At 47.6% G+C, this 20445-nt stretch overlaps 1 protein-coding gene across 2 annotated transcripts; it reads right to left on the reverse strand.

Moving 5' to 3' along the window:
• Nucleotides 1-4428: 4428 nt before the first annotated feature.
• Nucleotides 4429-20329, reverse strand: LANCL1 (LanC like glutathione S-transferase 1). Of its 2 annotated transcripts, none has more exons than XM_065669818.1 (9): nt 20211-20329; nt 19872-19989; nt 12392-12599; nt 8918-9053; nt 8447-8593; nt 6501-6683; nt 5911-6087; nt 5565-5637; nt 4429-4701 (listed from the first exon to the last, which is right to left on the reverse strand). In XM_065669818.1, exons 1-9 carry the CDS (start codon nt 20289-20291, stop codon nt 4625-4627), a joined length of 1200 nt encoding a protein of 399 aa, XP_065525890.1. In that variant the 5' UTR covers nt 20292-20329; the 3' UTR covers nt 4429-4624. The 2 variants fall into 2 exon arrangements, 1 of the variants encoding a protein (XP_065525890.1); XR_010610619.1 differs by having other exon boundaries at nt 4676-4701; nt 5565-5824.
• Between the last annotated feature and the right edge of the window lie 116 nt (nt 20330-20445).

Consider the following 20445-nt stretch of genomic DNA (forward strand, 5'->3'; position numbering starts at 1 on the left):
CCAGCTTCCTGCATGTGAATTTGTCAGGCTTTTAAACACTCATCACTGCAGTCTGGTGGGTGGTGAGCCCTGTTCTGGAGGTGCTGGGTTGTACCTTGGTGTGGCTTTCACCTAACTGTAACCCACTGCAGCTGCACCAAGGTGGGGTTTGTCCTCTTTCCCATGGTGATAAATGGATTATGAATTCCTGACAAGGGTATCCCTGGGTGTAAGAGATGCTCTCATCCAAAGCTTATTCCTGACAGCAGTATCCCTGGATACAGGAGTGGCTCTCATCCAAAGCTTATGTTTCATTCTGACCCTCTTGCAGTCTCTTAGACTTTGTCTTCTGGGGTCTCTCTCTTAATTTTCCCAGCCATTTGTAATGATCAGATCAATCCCTTCTTGTCCACTACTGGGAGCATCAGTACCGAAGAAGAGCACCTCAGTGACAGAGCAAAGTGCTACAAAACAGCTCCAAAAAGCTTCTGGGAACAGGGAGTACCCCTGCACCTAAAGGGTGCATTGGGTATCCCCTGCAAGGAAGCTGTTTGGCACTACTGGGGTCTCCCCTGCACTAGTGAGGAGTATCCTTAAGGAGGGATAACTATAATAGAACTCGGCCAAATGGTGGTAATATGTTTGACTCCTCAAGCTGATCAGAGCCAACAGCCGTTACGTGGAACATTTGCTCCTGCCCTGCATGCAGCTGCGTGCTCCGCAGTAACTATTTATGGGCCCGGCTCCAGTGGGATTTAGGGATGGTGAAGTACTACCAGTGGATTCAGTTACTGCCCAAGATCACTGCAAATGCTGCAGCAAACTGGCTGCAGAATGAGCTTTTCACAAGGGCTGCCTGACACGTGTCCTGCCAGCAAGAAATTCCGCAGCTATGAGGAGATGGAGCTAAATGGCTCCCCACATTCCCTTCCTAAGGCTTTCAAGTTGGTTTTAGTGCTGCCTCTGTGTCTTCTCCATCGCTGGATATCTGAAGGAGGAAGCAGAGCAGTGTACTGTCATCCACAGGCTTCAATTCCATTCATTACGGGATCTGTTGTACTTTTTGGCCAGATTTGCCATCTTTCACCCTCTGGGGGAAGCAGAGGGCATGCTCGGTGTCTGAGCATGAAGGTGTTCCATCCAGCACAGAGAGGGGCAGAACGAAATGCCTTTTGTGCCTCTGGAGTTGAGGGCAATGTGAAAAATAACTTAATCCTCTTCTCCCCTTTCTGCTTGCAACTCTTATGTGGAGGACACCATCTAGGACATCATTTAGATGGCCCAAATACGGGGGATGAGGTTGCCCTCGGGTGGTCCTGGGCTGTGCTCAGACGCTTGCTCCCTGTGAGATATGCAGGGAGGATGCAGGTTTCCTTGCGCTAAGCTGGTTTTGCCTTCCTCCCACATGGCATTTTGCCTTCACCTCACTGTTGTGCTGTACACTGGATTTGTGCAGTGTAAAATCCACCACCCTTTTCCCCAAAGGGGCAGCATGGAGACAGAAATGAGTGGGTAAGAAGGACATGAGGAGGGAAGTAAAACCAGAAGTGTGTTCAGACAGATCTGCTGCAGGAGGAAACAGCAGGGACCACTATGCTGGGCGTGAAACCAACACTTGGGAACGCAAAGCTTTGTGGGTGAGGCAATAGCAAGCTTTGTCTCAAAACTGCAGCTGCAATGAGAGCTTTTGTTCTGCTTTTCCCCAACAGCTTTTGAGGGAGTAGTTTTGATTCTGAAACAGCAAAAATCCCGTGGGATGCCAAGATGTGATGGTCCTCTTTGGCTCTCAGAGCAGCTGTGCCTTGCATGTGACACAGAGACCTTCATCCTCTGCTTGCTAAGGTCAGTTGTACCATCGGGTTGTACCGTCATGGTGGGAACCTGCTCTAAGGACATAGAGGACTCAGAGGCTATGCACTTTTGAAGGGCATCCACGTTTCTCTCATCTCTGTCATTCCACACAGTATTCCAATACATCCTCACCTTTGTGTGTGCCCTGCGGTTCGAATGACATTCCCAGGGCTACCCAGGAGCTGAAGCACAACTCTCAGGTGGGATTTAGCAGCCAGGGGGGCTTGGCAGTGGCTAGGTGTCTGCTGCTGTTGGGCTACATTGCCACCTGGTGGGGCCACCCAGCCCTTTCCAGAGGCCACCAGGACCCAATGTTCCTGCTAGAGGCCAGCCCATCTGTATCCCAGCATGTTCACACACTGTGTGGATAAGCCCCTCAGTGACATGGGTTAGTGGTGGCCTTGGCAGTGCTGCGGAATGGTTGGACTCAATGAGCTTAAAGGTCTTTTCCAATCTGGTTGATTCTATGAATGCATCCTTCCTCAGATGCTTACTTTGGGCAGATCTGCTGCCTTCTGCTCTACTGGGTTTTGTCTTCAGTCATTTCACAATGTTGTAACTCTGGGGGTTTAGATTTCCTGGTCTGGGTATAGGTCTTCCATTCAGGGTTTTTTGATACAGGACACTGCAGCCAAGGGGCTCAGGCATTCTCAGCCAGGAACATGAGGAACGTGAGTTGTTCTTCCGTATAAGAAATAACTTATTTAAGCATAAAATCTCTTGCAACAAATCAACTGCATGTGCTGGGACACAGGGAAAAATGTGAAATACTCTTCACACTCAGGGTGGGTGGGAGGCCAGTGTGGCCCCAGAACAGCTATTGTGGCATCTCCTGATCTCTTTGGACATGACTCCTCGTCATAAAGTTGGGGGTAAAAATAACACAAAGCTCAGTAGTTTTGGTGTTTTTATTAAACAGCGCTCCACAAAACACTTGTACACCAGTACACATGTACCCTGATGATCCCCTGACCATCAGTGTACCAACCCTGGGACTTGATGCTGCCATGGCACCAGGCTGCAGGAACCATCTCTTTTGCAGCAGCAGTGCCCAGAAGAAACCTAGGCTCAGAGCAGTGTCCTGCACTGCCATCACACCAGCCAAGCCAGAAGGTAACTGACAGCAGGCCTCATGTCCTACAGGATCCTACCCCCAAACTGTCTGATTAGTCAAATCCAGCCCTCAGGGCTGTGCTTCCTCTGTTCCAATCACCTCCCTGTGTTGTTTAGGCTCTGTGAATGATAGGGAAGGGTCTGCATGAGCTTGAGGCTTCTGACAGGGATGCCCAGCCCAAAAGCAGATTGAGCTTCTCTGCATTTCAGGCCATCTTCGGATGAGCTTCCAGAAACATGTGATGGCAGCAGGAGGCTGGGTTTTGAGGAAACAAGCAGCCTTCCAGGAATGGTTTCTACTCTTTGCTGGAGCAGTCCATCCAGGAGGTTCTTGAGGGTCTGCCTATGCTGTGGCTAGGCTACCTTGCATTCAAGCACATGGGAGCTAGCTATGTTAGTGTGCCAGGTTTGGTCCTTCTGCTTCACTGTCACTGGTGCAGAAGTGCTGGCTTGGAGGTTGCTTGTGCAGGCTGAGGAGCTGCTCTCAAACAGCACCAAGCACTATGGCTGCATCAGTAGCTTTCACTGTGCTCAGTGCTTAGCTCATGCTCAGTGCTAAGAACGTCCTTTACAGGGTCAAGTCCCTTGCAAGTATCTGATCTGCTCAATGGGTCAAACCTATTTAACCTAGAGCAGATGTTCCAGGTGGGTAGATGTGTGGTTGCATATCAAACTACAAGAAGCAGTAACAAGGCAAACAAGTGACTCAAATTATCCAGGTTCAGGAAAGCTTATAAAAGAAAGCATGTAAACAACATCCATACAGGGAACAGGTTAAAGCTGGCAGAACTCAGTGGAATACATTGCTTTTCTCATGCTGCTACTTGGTGCACCTGGCACCACCTCTCACCCATCATATTCATACACAACTGTAAAGAAAGACTGCATAATAAACCTTCAAAGCTAAGCAGAAGAGGCCACACCAGCAAGCATGCTTAGCTCACTTTTGGAGTTTGCCATTAGATGATCAATGACCTTTTGCAAGGTTTAGCATAACGTGCCAAATAGGCACAAAAGCCAGTGGATTATTTGTCACTGGGAAAAAATGCACAGGAGTTACACATAGCCTTTGTCTTTAAAGCAGGTAAGTGGAGATTCAGGACAGACCCAGCTGTGCCACTTGCAATTTGATGTTTAAAAAACATATAAAAAGTCTCCACAGCCCATCCCATTTGCTTTATGTGGAGCAGCCCAGATATTGAACTGCCTGCTCCCTGGGTGTTCAGGCAGGAAACTCTAACAAGCAACTTGCAGGGCAATACTCCCAGTTTTTCATCTTTTGTTTTGCAAAGGCAACTAAATTCCTGCTAGTATTTGTCAGCACAAAATAACAAATAGCCAAAGATGCATTCAATAGAAAACTTCCACCCAGGAAACAGGATACAGGAAATGGGATACCAAAAACCAGCAGAACTCCCTAGCCAGCAATATTGTGTATTTTCTCCCTGCTCCCACCTGCAGCCCTGTGTTTTTATGACACCAGCCAAACCTGCATTCTGTCTTTTAAATGGAAACAATGCAATGAGATGACTAGAAGTATTAGAGAACTCAGCATGCCCTCAGGAAGATGCGTTTCCCTTCAGTTAGGTGAACAACAATGACTTTGGAAGGAGGAGAAAGCGGATCCAAACTGCTTTTCCAAGTGCAGAAGGATTCAGGCATGAAACTGCCACTCTCAGATTTACAGTTCAAATGCAGGGAACTTCGCCTTGGTTGGCACCAGCAGGTCAGCAAGGAAGTAAATCGTTCCAGCCATTCCTGAGGGTCAGAAAACACAATGTGCTTCAGAGAGATTCCCCTTAGGCACCCTTTCTATCAGGGGCTGAACAGGTCATGAAGACATAAGAAAGAAAGATGTTTTCAGAAGGTCCTAAATCACTTCCCAGTTCTGAAGTTTCCCAAGCAACTTAGGTATGCCAGTGGGGAAGCATCTTGAAGTTCATCAGATGTTGAAAAGCACCTGATGGGTCTTCCCCCTTCCAGTTCCCCCCCTTCTGCTTTACTTGTCCACAGGTTTAACAATATGAGTGTCTTTGCAAAACTTTGGACCCTGTGACATTGCTGCCTCAGGTCCCTGCTGAGGTAACTGCCCTTGTTCCTTGGCCTCTGGCAAAGGCAGGGATATCTGTTAGCTGAGGAACCTGCTCTCTCAGCAATACCAGCTGATGGTGGATTTTGGGGGGGCTGCTAGCAGGAGCCATAAAGTGCCACAGGAACTAATGAGGCTTACAAAAGCAGCCCCATTTATTACTCACTCACCTTTGGAATGGCACTGGAAAGCCTATAAAGGACTTTAATCCTTAAAAATGCATGGCTGTCCAAGAAACCAGGATACAGATTACCATAAGGCAGGCTTTGGCCTGTACCCATTACAGAATTCCCCTTGATACCTGTGTGCAGAATCTGTACAGGAGGCCAGAGAGGACAAGATGCTCCAGCTAAGACAGCCTGTGCTGCAAGAAGACTGCTTCTGGGAAAGGGTAAGAACAGGGAATACAGTTTTTTTGTCATCTTCTATACTGACTTTTGCAAAGACTTCAGTGGAGCATGTATTTGGGTTTCTTTGGTGCTGGAATGGCTCAGACCCAGGAGCAAAACACAAGCCTAGAGATGGAGGTTACCTTCAAAGAGAGAGAATGGAGTGTCTGGAGTCCGGCACCCGTGCTGGCCATAGCTTAAACACCACTCTGCAAACTGAGGAAAGAGGAACAAAAGGTGTTCAGGTTTTGTTAAAGACAGATCTTACCACCCTCATCCTCACATTATCCCTTCCAGAGCAAGGCTTCTGCAGGATGTTCCTTCTCCACAGGCTGTCAATGACTGTGCTGCTGAAGGACTACCCTGGTGGAGCTGCTCAGATCTGCGCTGCATCTCTGCAACACTAGAAATTGCATTTCAAAGGCAATAGCAGTGATGTAAAAGGTAGAAGTGAATAATCCCCTCTCCCTTCCTCACGCAGGCTCTTACCTTGCAGGCCCTGTAAAGGTATTTCATGTTCTGAGTGAGGTTATACAGTGCCAGGAAGCTGTAAGCATTGCCAGCTGTGCCATGGCACAGTCCATAGCCTTTCTTCAGTAACCCATACTGCCAGATGACTTCTGCACACTGCAGGGCATCATTTAGGTACTGCTGTTCCCCGAAGACCTGCAGAGACAAGAAATATTCCCCCTTACTGAGGCAATTTCCTCTACACAAAGAGCATCCCTGTGTGATGGGGAGGCTTGGGTTAATTAGTCGCTCTCCTGAAGTCTTAATGCTATGACTTTGCTCTCTACTTTGAAGGAGGATGGTTTTGATATGATGAATGGGGCTGTGTGATCATTACTTTGCACACTATTGTCACCAGTCACCTGCAACAGGGCACCCCATACAGCTGGTGGCCATTTTCAGGTATAATTTTAAGAGACTGATTTCTCTATCAGTCAGTGTTTCCCATGGATGATTTCATTTTAACCAGTAATCCTACTCTCAGGCAGGCAGGGTCTCAACAGAGCCTTCTCCATGATGGAGTTCCACATTTAGGTATTCCTAAAGGGTCTCTGCAACATTTCTGGTACCTTGTAGGCCTGGAGAAGCATGTAGATAACACCTGGTGCCCCGTGGCACCAGTGCACGAGTAGGTCTCTGGTGTCATTGATGCAGGGAGGGTAATTTCCAGATGGGAACTTGAGCTGGCAGACATAGTCCACGCTGGGTTTCACTGTGTTGTGCAGTTTTACTTGGCTTACTCCAAGGCCAGGCTAAGAGACAGAAAACATTAAATCAGGGAGAATTACCATTCTGTCTATCCCCAAGAGGCCCAAGATCTGCGTGAAAGGCAGAAACAAAACTAATTGTGGTCATGGTCCCCTCTTGCTCCTTGTAAATGAAGTACTTTTTTTGTTCAGGCTTTCACACATCACAAATACCCACTTGGCCCCAGGCCCTGCCCTTCTGAAGACACGTATCTCCGGTCATATGCTTGCACTCCCAGAAACAAAGACTGCCCTGGCATGTAATCCAGCCCTCTAAGGAAGCGTGCTTGCTGCTGCTTCTCCTTAACATAAGCAGGAATAGTTTCAGGTACCCAGACTTGGAGTAAAGAGATAAACTGTCTAAAATCAGAATTAAGGATGAATAGAAGGGCATCCTTTTACAAAGGCCTGTAGGGACAGGACAAGGGGAATGGCTTTAACCTGTCAGAGGGGAGATTGAGATGAGCTCTTAGGCAGAAGCTCTTCCCTGTGAGGGTGCTGAGGCGCTGGCACAGGGTGCCCAGAGAAACTGTGGCTGCCCCATCCCTGGCAGTGTTCAAGGCCAGGTTGGACACAGGGGCTTGGAGCACCCTGCTCTAGTGGAAGGTGTCCCTGCCCGTGGCAGGGGGTTGGAACTGGATGAGCTTCAAGCAAGAGGGTGGCTTCACTGCTGACCTCAGATGGAACCAAGGGAGTGACTTTAGCATCTTCTAATGACACTGCTGCATATGCAATCTGTGCAGCTTAATTTCCCACTGCAGGCTGCAGTGAGCACTCCCATCTAAGGATCACACTTCCCAGGTTGAAAACTTGAAAGTTAAACGTCAATACTTGTGCTATAGAACTATTAGAGATAAAAGTTCAATGCTGGCCTCTCGGTATTTCCTGTGTTTGCTTCCCCCAAGGCTTTTTGTGCATCCTGCTTGGCTGATCCTGGTTCCCTGCACATCATACAGCTGAGAAGCATGAAGCCCATTCAGGATTTTATGGGAGACTTACAATGATTTAAAACATCAGCCTGGAAACAAGTGCAGGGACTTGGTGCACATTTGAGCTCACAGCATACTGCTGCCTTCCCTGTTCCCAACTAGCTCTTCTGTACAGCTTGCATCCTCCTCTTGTCAAATCTTCTTCTGTTTAAACACCACCAACCACCCCTTCCTCTCTGAGTCACATGAAGGGATTATATTTACAGGAGCTCTGCTTATCCTGGGTATGGGCTTGAACTTTGAGGGCCCTGAAGCTAAGTACTTGAAACCTGGTGGCTTATCTTCCACCTGTTGTGAGACTTGGGTCTAATAAAAGATCTCACCTATTTCTATGAACATTGCTATGCTAAAATCATCTGCCTTGCTCAGTGGGTGCTCTCAATGCTTTGAAAATGCAATATTATTTATTGCTTTTGTTCTTCTAAGAGCTTAAGCACTGTAAATTTATGCACAGTGACCCACAGAGGGGAATTACCACCCTAGAGACAGGCCCTGATTTGGAAACAAAGGCATTTCCCCCTTCCCTATGATGAACACAATCACTGCTGGTATAATGCAGGTGACATTTCTCTACAGATCTCCATGGAGGTGGGAAATTCACTCACACAGACTCAGAGAAAACCTTTAGAAGTGGAGATCATGATCGAACACAGGAATAAGTCCATCAGACAAAAGGATCTGGCCCAGCCTGGCATCACCAAGAGCTAACTCAATTGCTCCTCCCTGTTCAAAGAAACATGAAACAGCTGCTGAAGGCCCCTCCTCTCCAGTACCTTTTACCTGCATGAGATAGTAGTAAATCCCAGCCAAACCATGGGCTGCTCCTACATAGTATTCCTGGTACCACTCATACATCAGTGGGCTCTTTGCTGTGAAGTTCCTCCTTTTGGCCAAGCTCTCTCCTGAGGCAACAACAGCTTCACAGACCTGTGGATGGGAACAGATGCAGGTGAGGGAAATGCTGCTGCCTTGGACACAGCACAGTCAGTATCCTGACCACAACAAGAGTTGGTTTGCTGCCCAAGCAGAGGGAAGAGTGTGAGTGAGGGAGTGAAGTGTATGGCCTATGGATTTATATGGATGTTGGGTGGGGGGGGGGGCTGGTGCTTCATCCCCTTGGAAGAGCAGCAGGAATACCATGGTGTGGTTTCTCCCTTTTTGCCACTGTTCTCTACATCTAGCATTGACTTTTACCTGCCCAAAGATGAGCTGCATAGGAAGAGACAGCCAAAAAGTCAGAAGCCGCAGTACCTGCTGAATGTGACTCTGAGGGATCTTTTCCTCTCCGAAGTGCTTGTTCACAAACATCAGTGCATAGAGATAGCCCATGCGCCCGTACAGCAGCTCATCTGGCACTCGGGGGTCAAGCTTGTGAAGATGGAGCAAACTGCAAAGATAAATTCACATGGGGGAGGTTAGAGGCCACTCAAAGCCACTTAACCAAGCAGTGAGACTGGAGCTCAAGACCATGGTTTGTTCCTTCATGCTGCCTGAGCCCTGAGAGGTGCCAGTCCCATCTCTGGGTCTTGGCCTTCCAGCTATACAAGGTGTGAAATCCCTCCTTCCCCTCTGCTTTTTGTTTGGCTTTTTGCTTTATTCTGCTCAGATTTTACAATATACTCATACTATGTGCTTGGTTACTTGGGGGGAATCCTGGGCTATAGGAAACGTTCAGCATAAAGTTGCTGACTGCTCAGGAAAGGCTGCCCCAATTCAGCATGAATTACCTCCCTCTGGTGCTGTTGACAAGGCAGACCCTCAGCCAAAAATGACTGTTTTCAAGTAAAACTGGTATCTGTTTAACTTGGCTGCTTGAGGAATTTTAAAAAGTCAAACTAGTACTGACAGTATGTGGGAAAACTCCCACCTCTTGTGCTTATAAATCCTGATAGGAAAAGCCCCTTTCTCTCCATACGTGCAAGTAGGGCTCTACTGTCAGTGGAGAAAGAGCTGTCTCTGTGAGCTAAACATCTAGGTAAGAGGTGGGGAGAAGCAGCTGAAAACGATGGTTAACATCAAGCCTCTGTGATACATGTAAGCAATCATCTCTAGGGAGAGCTGAGCAGTAGTAAGGACAGCTCAGCAGCTGAGTGCTGTGGGCTGTGTCTGTGGTACAACCCCACACTGAGGGGGTTGTTGCAAAGGAAAGAAGCAACTAATGTCCAGAGTACCCCCTCAGAGCAGAGAGAGGATGCTGGGCTGTGACTCCCCACAGCAGGAAACTTTCCCTTGGCAATGGACTCAAAGTGAGCAGGGATATTGAAGGAGAAAGCAATGTCTTAAGAGTGGATGGGCCTCATCTCCTCCTGTATCACTTGAGATATGCATTGCTCCACGTGGGAGATTTCTCATGGATTAAACCCAAAAGACAGATTTTACATCCAAGATTAGGAGGAGTAAGCACAAGGTCCCTCTCTCAGCTGTGTGGCCTGCAAGGAAAGCCCTGCTACCTCCTCATGTGTCCTGTCCCCAAGTCCAAGGAAAGCAGATGAAGAGGAGGGTTTCCAAGGAGGAATAGAGTATTTCAACAGATGGACTCTCATCTGGCTGGCGATGTTGTTCAGCTCTGAGATGTCAGGAAGATGTCAGGTGCAATAGAAGGAACGGATGGGTGGATAAACAGCAATACCCACAGCAGGGACTTTCTGAGGTCTGGATGTGAGGTCATGTTGTGGGGAGATCTGGAGCTACTATCCTTGCTCCCTATGCGTTACTGCTTCTAACTCTAGCTGCTTTTTCAGGCAGCATCATCAGGGGAGGAAGCCTGCCAGTGGTTTCTGGGTTTGAAATGTGGGGCAGGGCTGCATGGCATGCGTGCAGCAAGAGATGCCTGGGATGCTGCTGGACTGACTGCATGCGCAATGCATTTCTCAGGTGTGAGAGGGTAAATCAAGGTCCCTGAAAGGAAAAGCCACTCCTGCTCACATATTGCTTCAACTGTCAAAAATCACTAGTTTCTGGCCTCAGAGCGAGTGAGGCAGCTGTAGAGCAGGAGGGGATATTTGTACCCACCAGCTCTAAAAGCAAACCTTTGACCTTCTGAATTGGTGGAAGACTCGTGGGAAAAGAGGACTCCTGGAACATGGCTCACATTTTCACAGGCTCTTGGAAAATGGGCTGCCCTGAAGTATTAGTCTCCAGAGCATAAAAACACATTTGTTGGTCAGGAACTCATTTAGGCAGGAGCAAGGAGCTAAGGAAAAGCAAGCTTCTGTCTATTCCACTGCAGGTAAAACCTGGCTGATCACTTCTCTCCTCAGGCTCTGTAAAGATGCTTTAAAAGACAGAATAAAATGGAGAGAGGCCTTCCTTCTCCCCAGCTGTAATGGAGGGGCACTTTCTATGCACCTGCACTGCATAACTTAGCAACTGTTCCGTAACTAAACAGCATTCTCCAAACCCACCTAAGAGTTGTGATTAAGGGAGCTATTTCTCAACAATATCCTCTCTTTTTAAAGGTAGCATGGTCAGGTTAACTGCTGTGGGAATTGGTAGCACACAAGGACAGTCTAACTGCTCCTGTGAGAAAGCCATGCTCTTATTGCGTCCCTTCAAAATGCATGAAGAAACCAATTTCCAAGGCTCTGCATTCATCGTGCCATTAGGTGGCAGTGCAGAATTAATCATGAGTTTCCATTCTCCCACAGAAGAGAGGGGAGAGCTGCTACAGCAAGAATTGGGGATTTTTCACAGCTTGGAACTTATGCATTGAGCACAACTGACCAGTACTATTTAACGGATTAATTCCCTTTTTGTTAGCACTTAATCACAGGGAGACTCACTATGGGATTAAGCAAAACCTAAACCATAGATTGTTTCAAGAATAAAGAAGAGTTCTGTCCTGAGACTGACTGTATCCATGTAAACCAGGGTGTTAAAGGGTGTCCAGACCATACAGGCACCTGATTCCCACCCATGGCTTTCTTTAATAACTACTATACATTGCTTGCTCATGGCTATTTAAGTACACGCAGTGTGTTCTGAAGCGTCAGGGGCTTGTCTTTGTTTTGTGCTGACCACAGGTAAATGGAAACTCTTTGCAGGGCTGTTTCTCACATTCTTTATAGCTGATCTCCCTTAAGCAAGAAAAGCTTGCAACTGCGTCTCCTTTACTGTCTTCCTTCCTCTGCCACATGCTGATCCGACTCTGTAGGACCGCTTTATTTGTCCCTTTTTTGTCTTAAGTACCCAACAAAAATACATTTGAAAACAGTTGAGGAAAGGCAGGAAATAGAAATAGAAAGAAATGAATCATAACCAGCTGCATTCAGCAGTTGAAAGGATGATGTCAATCTTAGGTTTAAGTCAAAGTCAACTAACAAATAGCAAGTGGAAGCAAGTGACAAAATTTATCTAATAATCCGACCACTTTCCTCCTCTTCATCAGAATGGCTGCAAAGCTAAATTGAAGGGTTCTGAAAATACATCAGACCTCACCTTCTGGGGTTTAATTCAGGCATTTTTGTCTTCCTGTGTTGATCAGAACTATTTTTAAGATTGCAATAGCAGCTGAACTTGCTCCCCAGCCTGCAGGCTGCCAGGCAAGCACGTTTGTCCTTGAGCTAGCTCTTTCCCCAGGGCACAACTAGTTTGTGTTACTCGATTATCCTGCTCATAAGGTTGTAAAGAATTTATCCAGGCTTGGCAGAGAGTGCCTGGTACAAGCCCAGACCAGCTCTGTGAACAAGAGGAACAGTAGGTCCAAGACATAACCAAGCTTTTTACCGAGTGATGCAGTCTTCTGACTGCTTCTGGTTCTGCAGTTTGTGGTAGACAACGGCAGCCACTGCCAGGGGCCCGGCATCTCCACACAAAAACGTGATGGATCGTCTTGTCAGACAGCTCAGGCTCTTCTTTACGTACTCATGGGCTGCCTGAAGGTAAGCTGGGTCTCCATACACATCACAGAGATGCAAATACAGCACAGCAATGCCTGCAAAAGGAACATAAAGGTTGCACTCGCCAGAAAAGTTTACCCTCCTTGCTCTGCCTCCTGGCTGTTTTAATGAACCTAAAAGCCCAGCCTCATCTAGGGCATAAGCCTTCTAGACAGGCTTCCTGAACATATCCAGGGGAATAATCCATAGCTGCAGCATCCACAGCTTCTTTTCCTGCTTTGTGACCTCCTTGTTCTTGATGCTGCTTATGAGTGGATTGCAGGTCAAGACAAGCAGCAGTGTGTGACCCAGGAAGGTCTGATCACTGGTCAGTGCTGATCCTGGAGGACAGCAGAGCTTCTGATACACGGGTTAAACACAGTTCTAGTAGCAAGGAGCAAAAGATGAGATCTCAACAAACCCACCTAAATCTATCAGGTGTACCTGGGACTGTTGCTAAACAGTGGAGGGTAAAGAAAGAATCATCTTTGGGCAAGACGGTACTTGTGGCAGAGCAGAACTGGATTGTTATTATCCTTTATTTTTTGCCAGGCCATGAGGTACAGGGCTGGGTCTCAGCTTGGATTGGATTTTTATAAGAAGTGACACACCATCAGCAGTTGGAAGCAGCACCCTTAAGACTTGGCTTTCCCCGCCCCCCCCTCATTCCCACTGGGAAGCACCAGTAAGGTTGTCACAGCTCTGTGGACATCACCCCCTGCTGCTGAGCAGGTCCCAAGCCCTGCACCAAGGACTGGTGTGCCCTACAAAAGAAAGGGGTTACCTGACTCTCCTCTGTGGCACATCATTCATGCAACCAGCCCTTGGGTGAAACAAGAGTAGCTACCTGGAATGCTGGAAAGGGCTGTGTGGTTCTCCCTGGAGGTTTTCAATGGGCTGGCCAGCTACAGAAACAACTCTGCTACCGAGAAGTCAAATCAATTGCTGTCCTTTGCCTGTCTGCCCTGTCTTCAGCTAGCTCTTGAAGCTTTTAGTAGGTGACTGAGGAGTACTTAGTCTGTGTTTGAAGGGTCTGCTACATTTGAACCATCCTTCAGATCTGGAAGGTATCCTCAAACATGCACAGAAGAAAGCTATTGGCCTACATTACTTTAAGAAAAGCTTATTTCTCCTTTTAACAGCATCTATTTCTAAGACACTTCAGGTCCTGCATTTAAGCCTAAATTAATAGAGCCCATCTCTACAGACTTTGCTGAGGTAAGGTGATGGGGGACAAGATGCTGCAAAATTACTTTCCATGGTACTGAGGACAATTTTAAATGTAGGTTGTTTTCTCATTTTGCATGGGTAATCTCCAAAGCCTCGTGCTACAGACAATTCAATTCCACATGTATATTAAGGGCAAGTTTCTATTTCCTGCTGAAGCTAATAACCTTGTCCTCTCTCTAAGCAGTTCACTGTTAGGTTAGTATTTCCAGAGAGAGCTCAGATGTATGGTGCCATCACTCAAGCGCATAAGGATGTGCATATGAAGCCCATCTTTAAAGGGGAACCCTCCTCTTCCAGCTTGCAGATGTCAAGTGACTCTCCTTGATTTATTTAGCAGCTAGCACGGTTCTAGACTTCAATAGGCCTGAGAGCTGTCTGAGCACAATGTGCACTCTTGACTTACCTGCTTTAATATACAACTTTGTGCTTTGTAAGTAGCTTCTATTCCCACTGCCATCGTACCACCCTCGTTACATACGTAACTACCACACTAAGACCACTTCCAGAACTGAATTCTTAGAAAGTCAATGTCTCAGCATTGTTTTCCTCTGCCTTCTTTGCCTCTCCTCTTTTTTAGTGTTTCTCCCTCCCTTTCCTCCAGGCCCAAGCATCTTTGGGAAAGGCTCTAAACAACCACTGACCTATACTAAAGAATGGAAGGAATAAGTTGCTTCCCCAAATCATTCATTTTCCCTTTTACTTCAAAACCAAAGGCTTTATAAACTGAATCTAAAGCAAATTTCCTCAACTCAGTCCTGAAGGAATTCATACTCCCAGGCTGATTAGAAGGCCCAATGCAGTGCTACTTTCACCCCACTGCTTGCTCTATTGCTGGGAGCCTGAAAGTAGGGAAGGCCAGGAAAGGAGGGCAGGCCCATGCATGAAGAGACAGTGTTTAGACATATGCAGAGGGATACAAAATGCAGCCACTTGGGTGGGGATTCTCCTGTATCCTGTGTGCCAAGATACAGGCAGTGTATTTCAGAGCTTGGAGACAAGAGACTTTCCACACCTGATGAACTTGGCTCAGTGAGAGAGTGGTGTTCTGCAGAAGCTATTCCACAGATCCCTCTACAGTAATACCTTCTTCACTCCGACTGATGGGGTGTTTGGTATGCAGTAAGTGCTACGCAAACATGGCATCATCATTCAAATGTGGCTAGATAAGCAGTGGATCTGCTCCGTTTCTGTGTACAGTGTCTCAGTTGGAAATGTGACCTATTTTTGTGACCTCTGAGTCTCCTAGTTGCTTCCAGCAGAACAGTGGCTGCCTGTGGCCTGCTACTGCCAAAGATGTATGGGCTTTGATCTGTTTATTGGTTACTCTTGGACCTTTTTCTATGTAGTTTCTCCAGACTGCCAAGGTTTTTTTGCTCCTTCCAATGCGTAAAGCCAAAATACTGCTGCATAGCCACACATGATGGGAGACTGTATCAGATATCACTTGATGGTGCAGGACAGCAGCAAACACTTTGCTATTGACATATCCTTCAGCAGGACTCCGGTGACTGAAACTGTCATCTCTAGTATGCTGGAAGCTAGTACACTGGAGTGTTAATGCTTGAGGTGCTTGCTCACTGCACAGAATCAGGAGGCAAAAATGAGTTCTGCATGTCTCTCACAAAGCCTGTTTATTTAACATCTTCAGTAGGATAGTCAACAACATCTCTTGCCATATTCCTGTATGAGGAGTACTGTAGATGCAGAGGGGTGATTTGCCTTAAGAGATTTCTTCTTAAGTGGGCAGAGGAGGAGACTTAAATCTACATAGTAGAAATGGACTTGTCTGCACTCATTGGCTAGAGCTGATGGCCCTGACTTTAGTAGCCACTGCCTTCAACAGAGCAGACATCACTGGAGGTACCAGAAAAGTTCTTGCTTGAGAGCTAAAGCACTGTAGCAGGCTGAAAGAGTAGCTCCTCCAGATGACCATTCTGCTGATCAAAGAGCAGTAAAGCTGCACCTCAGCTTCCTTGCATTACCACTGCAATCAGTTCTGCTGGTGGGAGAACAGCAGTAGTAAGACAAAGCTTCCCCTTCACGCTGAATAGAAAGGATTAAAGTGAGAGGTGTCAGCACCACTGCAGTCCTCTTGCTGACAGTACCAGCAGAGACACCCATTAGGCTGTTCTGAACATGCCTCCTTGTCCACTAGGAGCTGAGCTCCAAAGTGGTCCTTTCACAAAAGGCACTAAGTTGTCATGAGAGGATTTCTTGACCTAATCTGGACCATTTCCAAACCTGCCATGTGCAGTAACAAAATGCTCAGAGATCTTGCACTGATCCAGGGAAGTAAGAAAGCACACTCACAGCAGGGTGTCAAATACAGAGAGCAAAAGTGGGAACCCATCTCTGCAGTGATGGAGCCTGATGTCATTTTAATGAGTCAGGCATGGAGTAAGTTACAGAGGGGGTGGCACAGCTTTACTGCCCAGCTCAAAGGATAATAAACATCTTTTCTGGTGCAGACACATGGGATATTGTATTTATAAATACATGCCAAAGCCATGCTGAATGGGACAGTGAGACATCTCTGGTATTATGCCATGTCCAGAACTGCCTGGTGACCCACAGGTGCATTTGACTACTGCTTGCTTTTCTAGTGCACTGTGGGACATGGGGCATTTCTTAGGGTGTCTCTGCTTCTCCAGCCTTAAAACCTGGGTAACAAAACTTCTTTTGTAAAGCAGAAGAAAGCATTCCCCTAAAAAAACTCCAAATGAATAAACAAACAAACCCCAGGCCAAACCAAAACTACCCATTACCTCACCACAGAACCCTGCAACATGTTAGGTTAGAAGGGATCTATGGAGGTGATCTGATCTGACCCTCTGAAAGTAAGGCCAACATCAAATTTACATCCCGTTGCTCTGATCTTTGTCCAGTCAAGTACTAAGCCCAGAAACAGAAATGTCACAAAAACAACTCACCAAGCACTTGGCAGCAATGGGGTTTATGTGGGTGACACAAGGCACTCTATTGTCTCTCATCAAATGCAGCCTCACTGGCTCTTATTCTGTAGGGATTATCTGAGGATTTCTGTTTTCCTGAACAGAATTCTTCTGTTGATGCAAGTTCTCTGGGTTCTGAGATTAAAACGAAGATATTACAGTAAAATGAAGGAAAGAGGTTTTTCCAGAAGCTTTCCTGAACTGGTCTGGTCAGGATTTCTATCCATTCTTAAATGGCTTTTATTTCATCTGGTGTGTCTTTTGAAGAGCCCTTTCAAAAGGCAACTCAGTCCTGTTCCTTGTCTCCACTTGCCAGCTCAAAGCTGTGTATGGGGCAGGCCAGCTGGACTCACCGGTCTCAGAGGCCCTCAAGCTCCGAAAGCCACAACTCTGACACTGCTAGAGAAGGGAATGCTCACGTGGAAAACAAGTTCCAAAGGCACTGCCATAACGTGGAGCAAGGGGAACCTCTCCCTTATATATTCAGATGGCAGATCACCTCATTGTCTGAGAAGGACACAACAGTCCAGCAGGCACTGGACTTGGGAATTTCCCAGGTTCTGCAGTCAGCCAGGAGGTGACAGGAGTGAAGTCAGTCTCCTTCCATTCCCTTTTCATTGTCTCTGCTTCCAGCCAAGCTAGTCTTTGGTGCAAGGCCCCATATACCAGCACACAGTGTATATGCTCTTCAGCATCCTCATGTGAAAACGGATGAGGCAGTTCTACTTCTGCCAGGATTTGAACTGATACCGATTCAGGATTAGCTGACAGCAGTTTACCTTTCCTCAGTCAGCTCTTTGATACCAGTGAAACAGATTAAGACCACAAAAACTCTTACAGCAGTCTGGCTAAACTGCTTAAAAGACAGAACGTAACAGCCAAGTCTGGTCTATACCCAGCCATGTACCTCGTGCTGCCTATGGACCTTGGTCTCTATGGGGAACTGAATGAAACTAACAAGCAAATTCAAATCTGTTTTGAGGGCATTCAGCCATATGCTGGATAATCTTGATCCAAAATGTGTACTTACTTCCTCTGAGCTGAAAATATAACTTCTTCCCTCCCTCTGCTCCAACTTCACATGCCAAGAAGCTGTGGCTTCCCTAACACAAATGCTGGCTGGGGGAACAGGGCTCCATCAAGTGTGCTGGGAAGGAAGCAGGCACCAAAGTAAAACGCCAGCATATGCTGTGTATTACTGGGTGTAATGTAGTACACTCAAGTATGTTACATTTCACGCAGAGTTTGTGCTGAGAGAGCCATATTTCAAATCTCTCTTATTAGCAGCCACAAGAGTGTGGGTTGATTTCAGACTGCTGGGCAATGATTTACATGAGAAGATACTCAACAAGCCTTTTCTACATAAGCAATTACAGGGAAAAGCTGCTGTCTTGGCCCAATTAATTTTGTCTCTGGGAACCAGCACTGAATAAATTAATGTAGCTAGGATTAGAAAAGAAGGGAGGGTGGCAAAGATACAGTGTAATATCTGCAAACTCCCCTTTGCTGGCTGGGACCTGCAGGAAATCTGCCTAATCCTATTAGCCAAGGTAGGAAGGTTGTGTTCCAATGGGGAATGATCCCTGGGAGGAAAAGAGAAGAATCCTTCTTGAGAAACTCCCTTCCAAATAACAGTGAGCTGAAATACTGACAGCGCTCTCAAACACTGCTTCAACAACTGCAGTTACTTTCCAACATGAAGCTCCTTAAGCCACCCTAAGGAAAGGAATGTGGCCTCTGGGCTTTCAGAGTACTCCTAACATCAGCTAACTGTCCTCCTTTATCTCCTGCCAAGAGGTAACTACCATCACACCAAGTAGTACCCTCATGACTTAAGACCATCTTTACAAATGGGGTGCTTCCCATCTATGAGGACCTCAGAGCAGGGTCACACAGACTGTAGGACTGAACCTGCCTCCCAAGGTGAAATCAGCAAACACTGAAAAAGAAAACTCCTATAAATTCACAGGCAGCAGCAGGGTGCTGCCAGGCAGCAACTGATGAAATCAGTGTTCTCCCACGCTGGAATTTAATACTAGCATCCTAGCATTTCTTAGGAACTGCTCTAGAGTGCTCTCTCTCTGCCTTACTAAAATTGTTAAGCTGTCATCAAGCTGCAGAGTTATTTTAGCACCAACACAACAAACGCCATTCTCCCAAGCAAACTCTTGGCATCAAGTTCCACAGGATCCAAGCACAAGCCAGCCACACCCAGATCATCATGTAGAAAGTTGTCCTTTAGGATTGCAGTGCATTGCCAAAGGAAAAAGGCAGCAAAAAAATCTTGCAGTAAGCATGAGAATAATACGGGATTAACTGCAACCACCCCAGGGTCCCTCCCTAGAGCCTGGCTTGGTGCAGAAGTCAGGCAAGCTGACAAAGCACGCAGCACTAGCCAAGGATGAGGCATCAGTGAAAGGTGCATCCTCCCTGGCTCCAGTGGTAGGAATGGGGGGGGGGGGAAGGCAAGGCATGATTCCAAGGAAGGAAAATCAGGTTGAAAATGCAGAACAGGAGAAAAACAAACTCCTGGAAGCTTTGCAGACAGAAGTTAGCGTGAAGAAGGTTTCCACCTTTCTTTATACTCACATGTGCATTTCTGCTCCCTCCAGCAGGTACTGGAGCAGAACTAGCCCTGGCTAAGCAGAGGGGCACTGCCTGGGGAACAGGAATGCAGCAACCTGCCCATCAGACAACATCATGAGGTAAAATTCAGCCCAAACAGAGAAGGCGGACATCATCTCAGGCCTTAAGCTCACCGCTGCCAGGTGCAAGGACTAAATGACCTACCACATGCATCTGCCTACTTCATGGAGCACTGGTTTACTTGTCACCATCCTCACTGGGACCAGATTTGGAACTGGTCCTTCGAAGGCTCCCATGTTTGCTCTCTGTTGTATAAGTTTGGCCCTATTAACCATGAGAAGACCCTGCAACGCTACAGTCTCTGCAGCTTCAAACCTGCTCCAGAAACAGGGAGTCCTGAGAAAGACAGCCTCTTGTTTTCATGGATTAAAACACACAGGAGCAGCACCGTTCTTGACTGGGATCTACTGTGATCATTCAGACCCTGTGATCTGCCTTGGCCTGACCTAGAATTCAGCTCTGGAGAGCTCTTGCTCCACACGATCCGCTCGGCCGCACTACCTGCCCAGCCAGTGTATGCGGTGCAGTCCTGCGGGTCTGCAGACTTGAGGCCTCTCTCCATGTGCTGGAGCAGCTCCCGGATCTTGTTATTCAGCCTCTGCGTGAACTCGGGGGTCAGCTGTGGAGATAAACCCCCCCAAGCTACTAAATACGAAGGAAACACCCTCAGGCGGGTGGGGGGCTGGGAGATGCTGTCGGGGAGCACAACCGGGTGCTCTTTCACCTGACAGCCCCCACGGGTACCTCAGGGCTGGGCTGGCTCCCGGCTCCTCGGCCTGGCCTAGCGGCCCGGGCGGGAGCAGGCACCTCCCTGCCCCAGCCCATCGCGGCCACACTCACCCTCCCGGCAGCATCGAAGTAGCCGGTAGCCAAGGACTTGTCGTAGTCGGCATAAGGGTTCGGAAGTGCCCGCTGCGCCATTGTGCTTCCACCGGCCCCGACCCGATCCGCGCCGCTGCGCTGCGACCCGCCCGCGCTCCGCCCCGGAAGGCGGCGGGTGCGCGTGTAGGTCCCGGTGCTGCTCCCGCGCTCTGCCGCGCTGAGGCGCCGGGGAGGCCCGCGCCTGGCGGCTGAG

This window comes from Lathamus discolor, chromosome 3 (assembly GCF_037157495.1).
Source record: "Lathamus discolor isolate bLatDis1 chromosome 3, bLatDis1.hap1, whole genome shotgun sequence".
In the NCBI taxonomy this organism is placed as follows: Eukaryota; Metazoa; Chordata; class Aves; order Psittaciformes; family Psittacidae; genus Lathamus; species Lathamus discolor.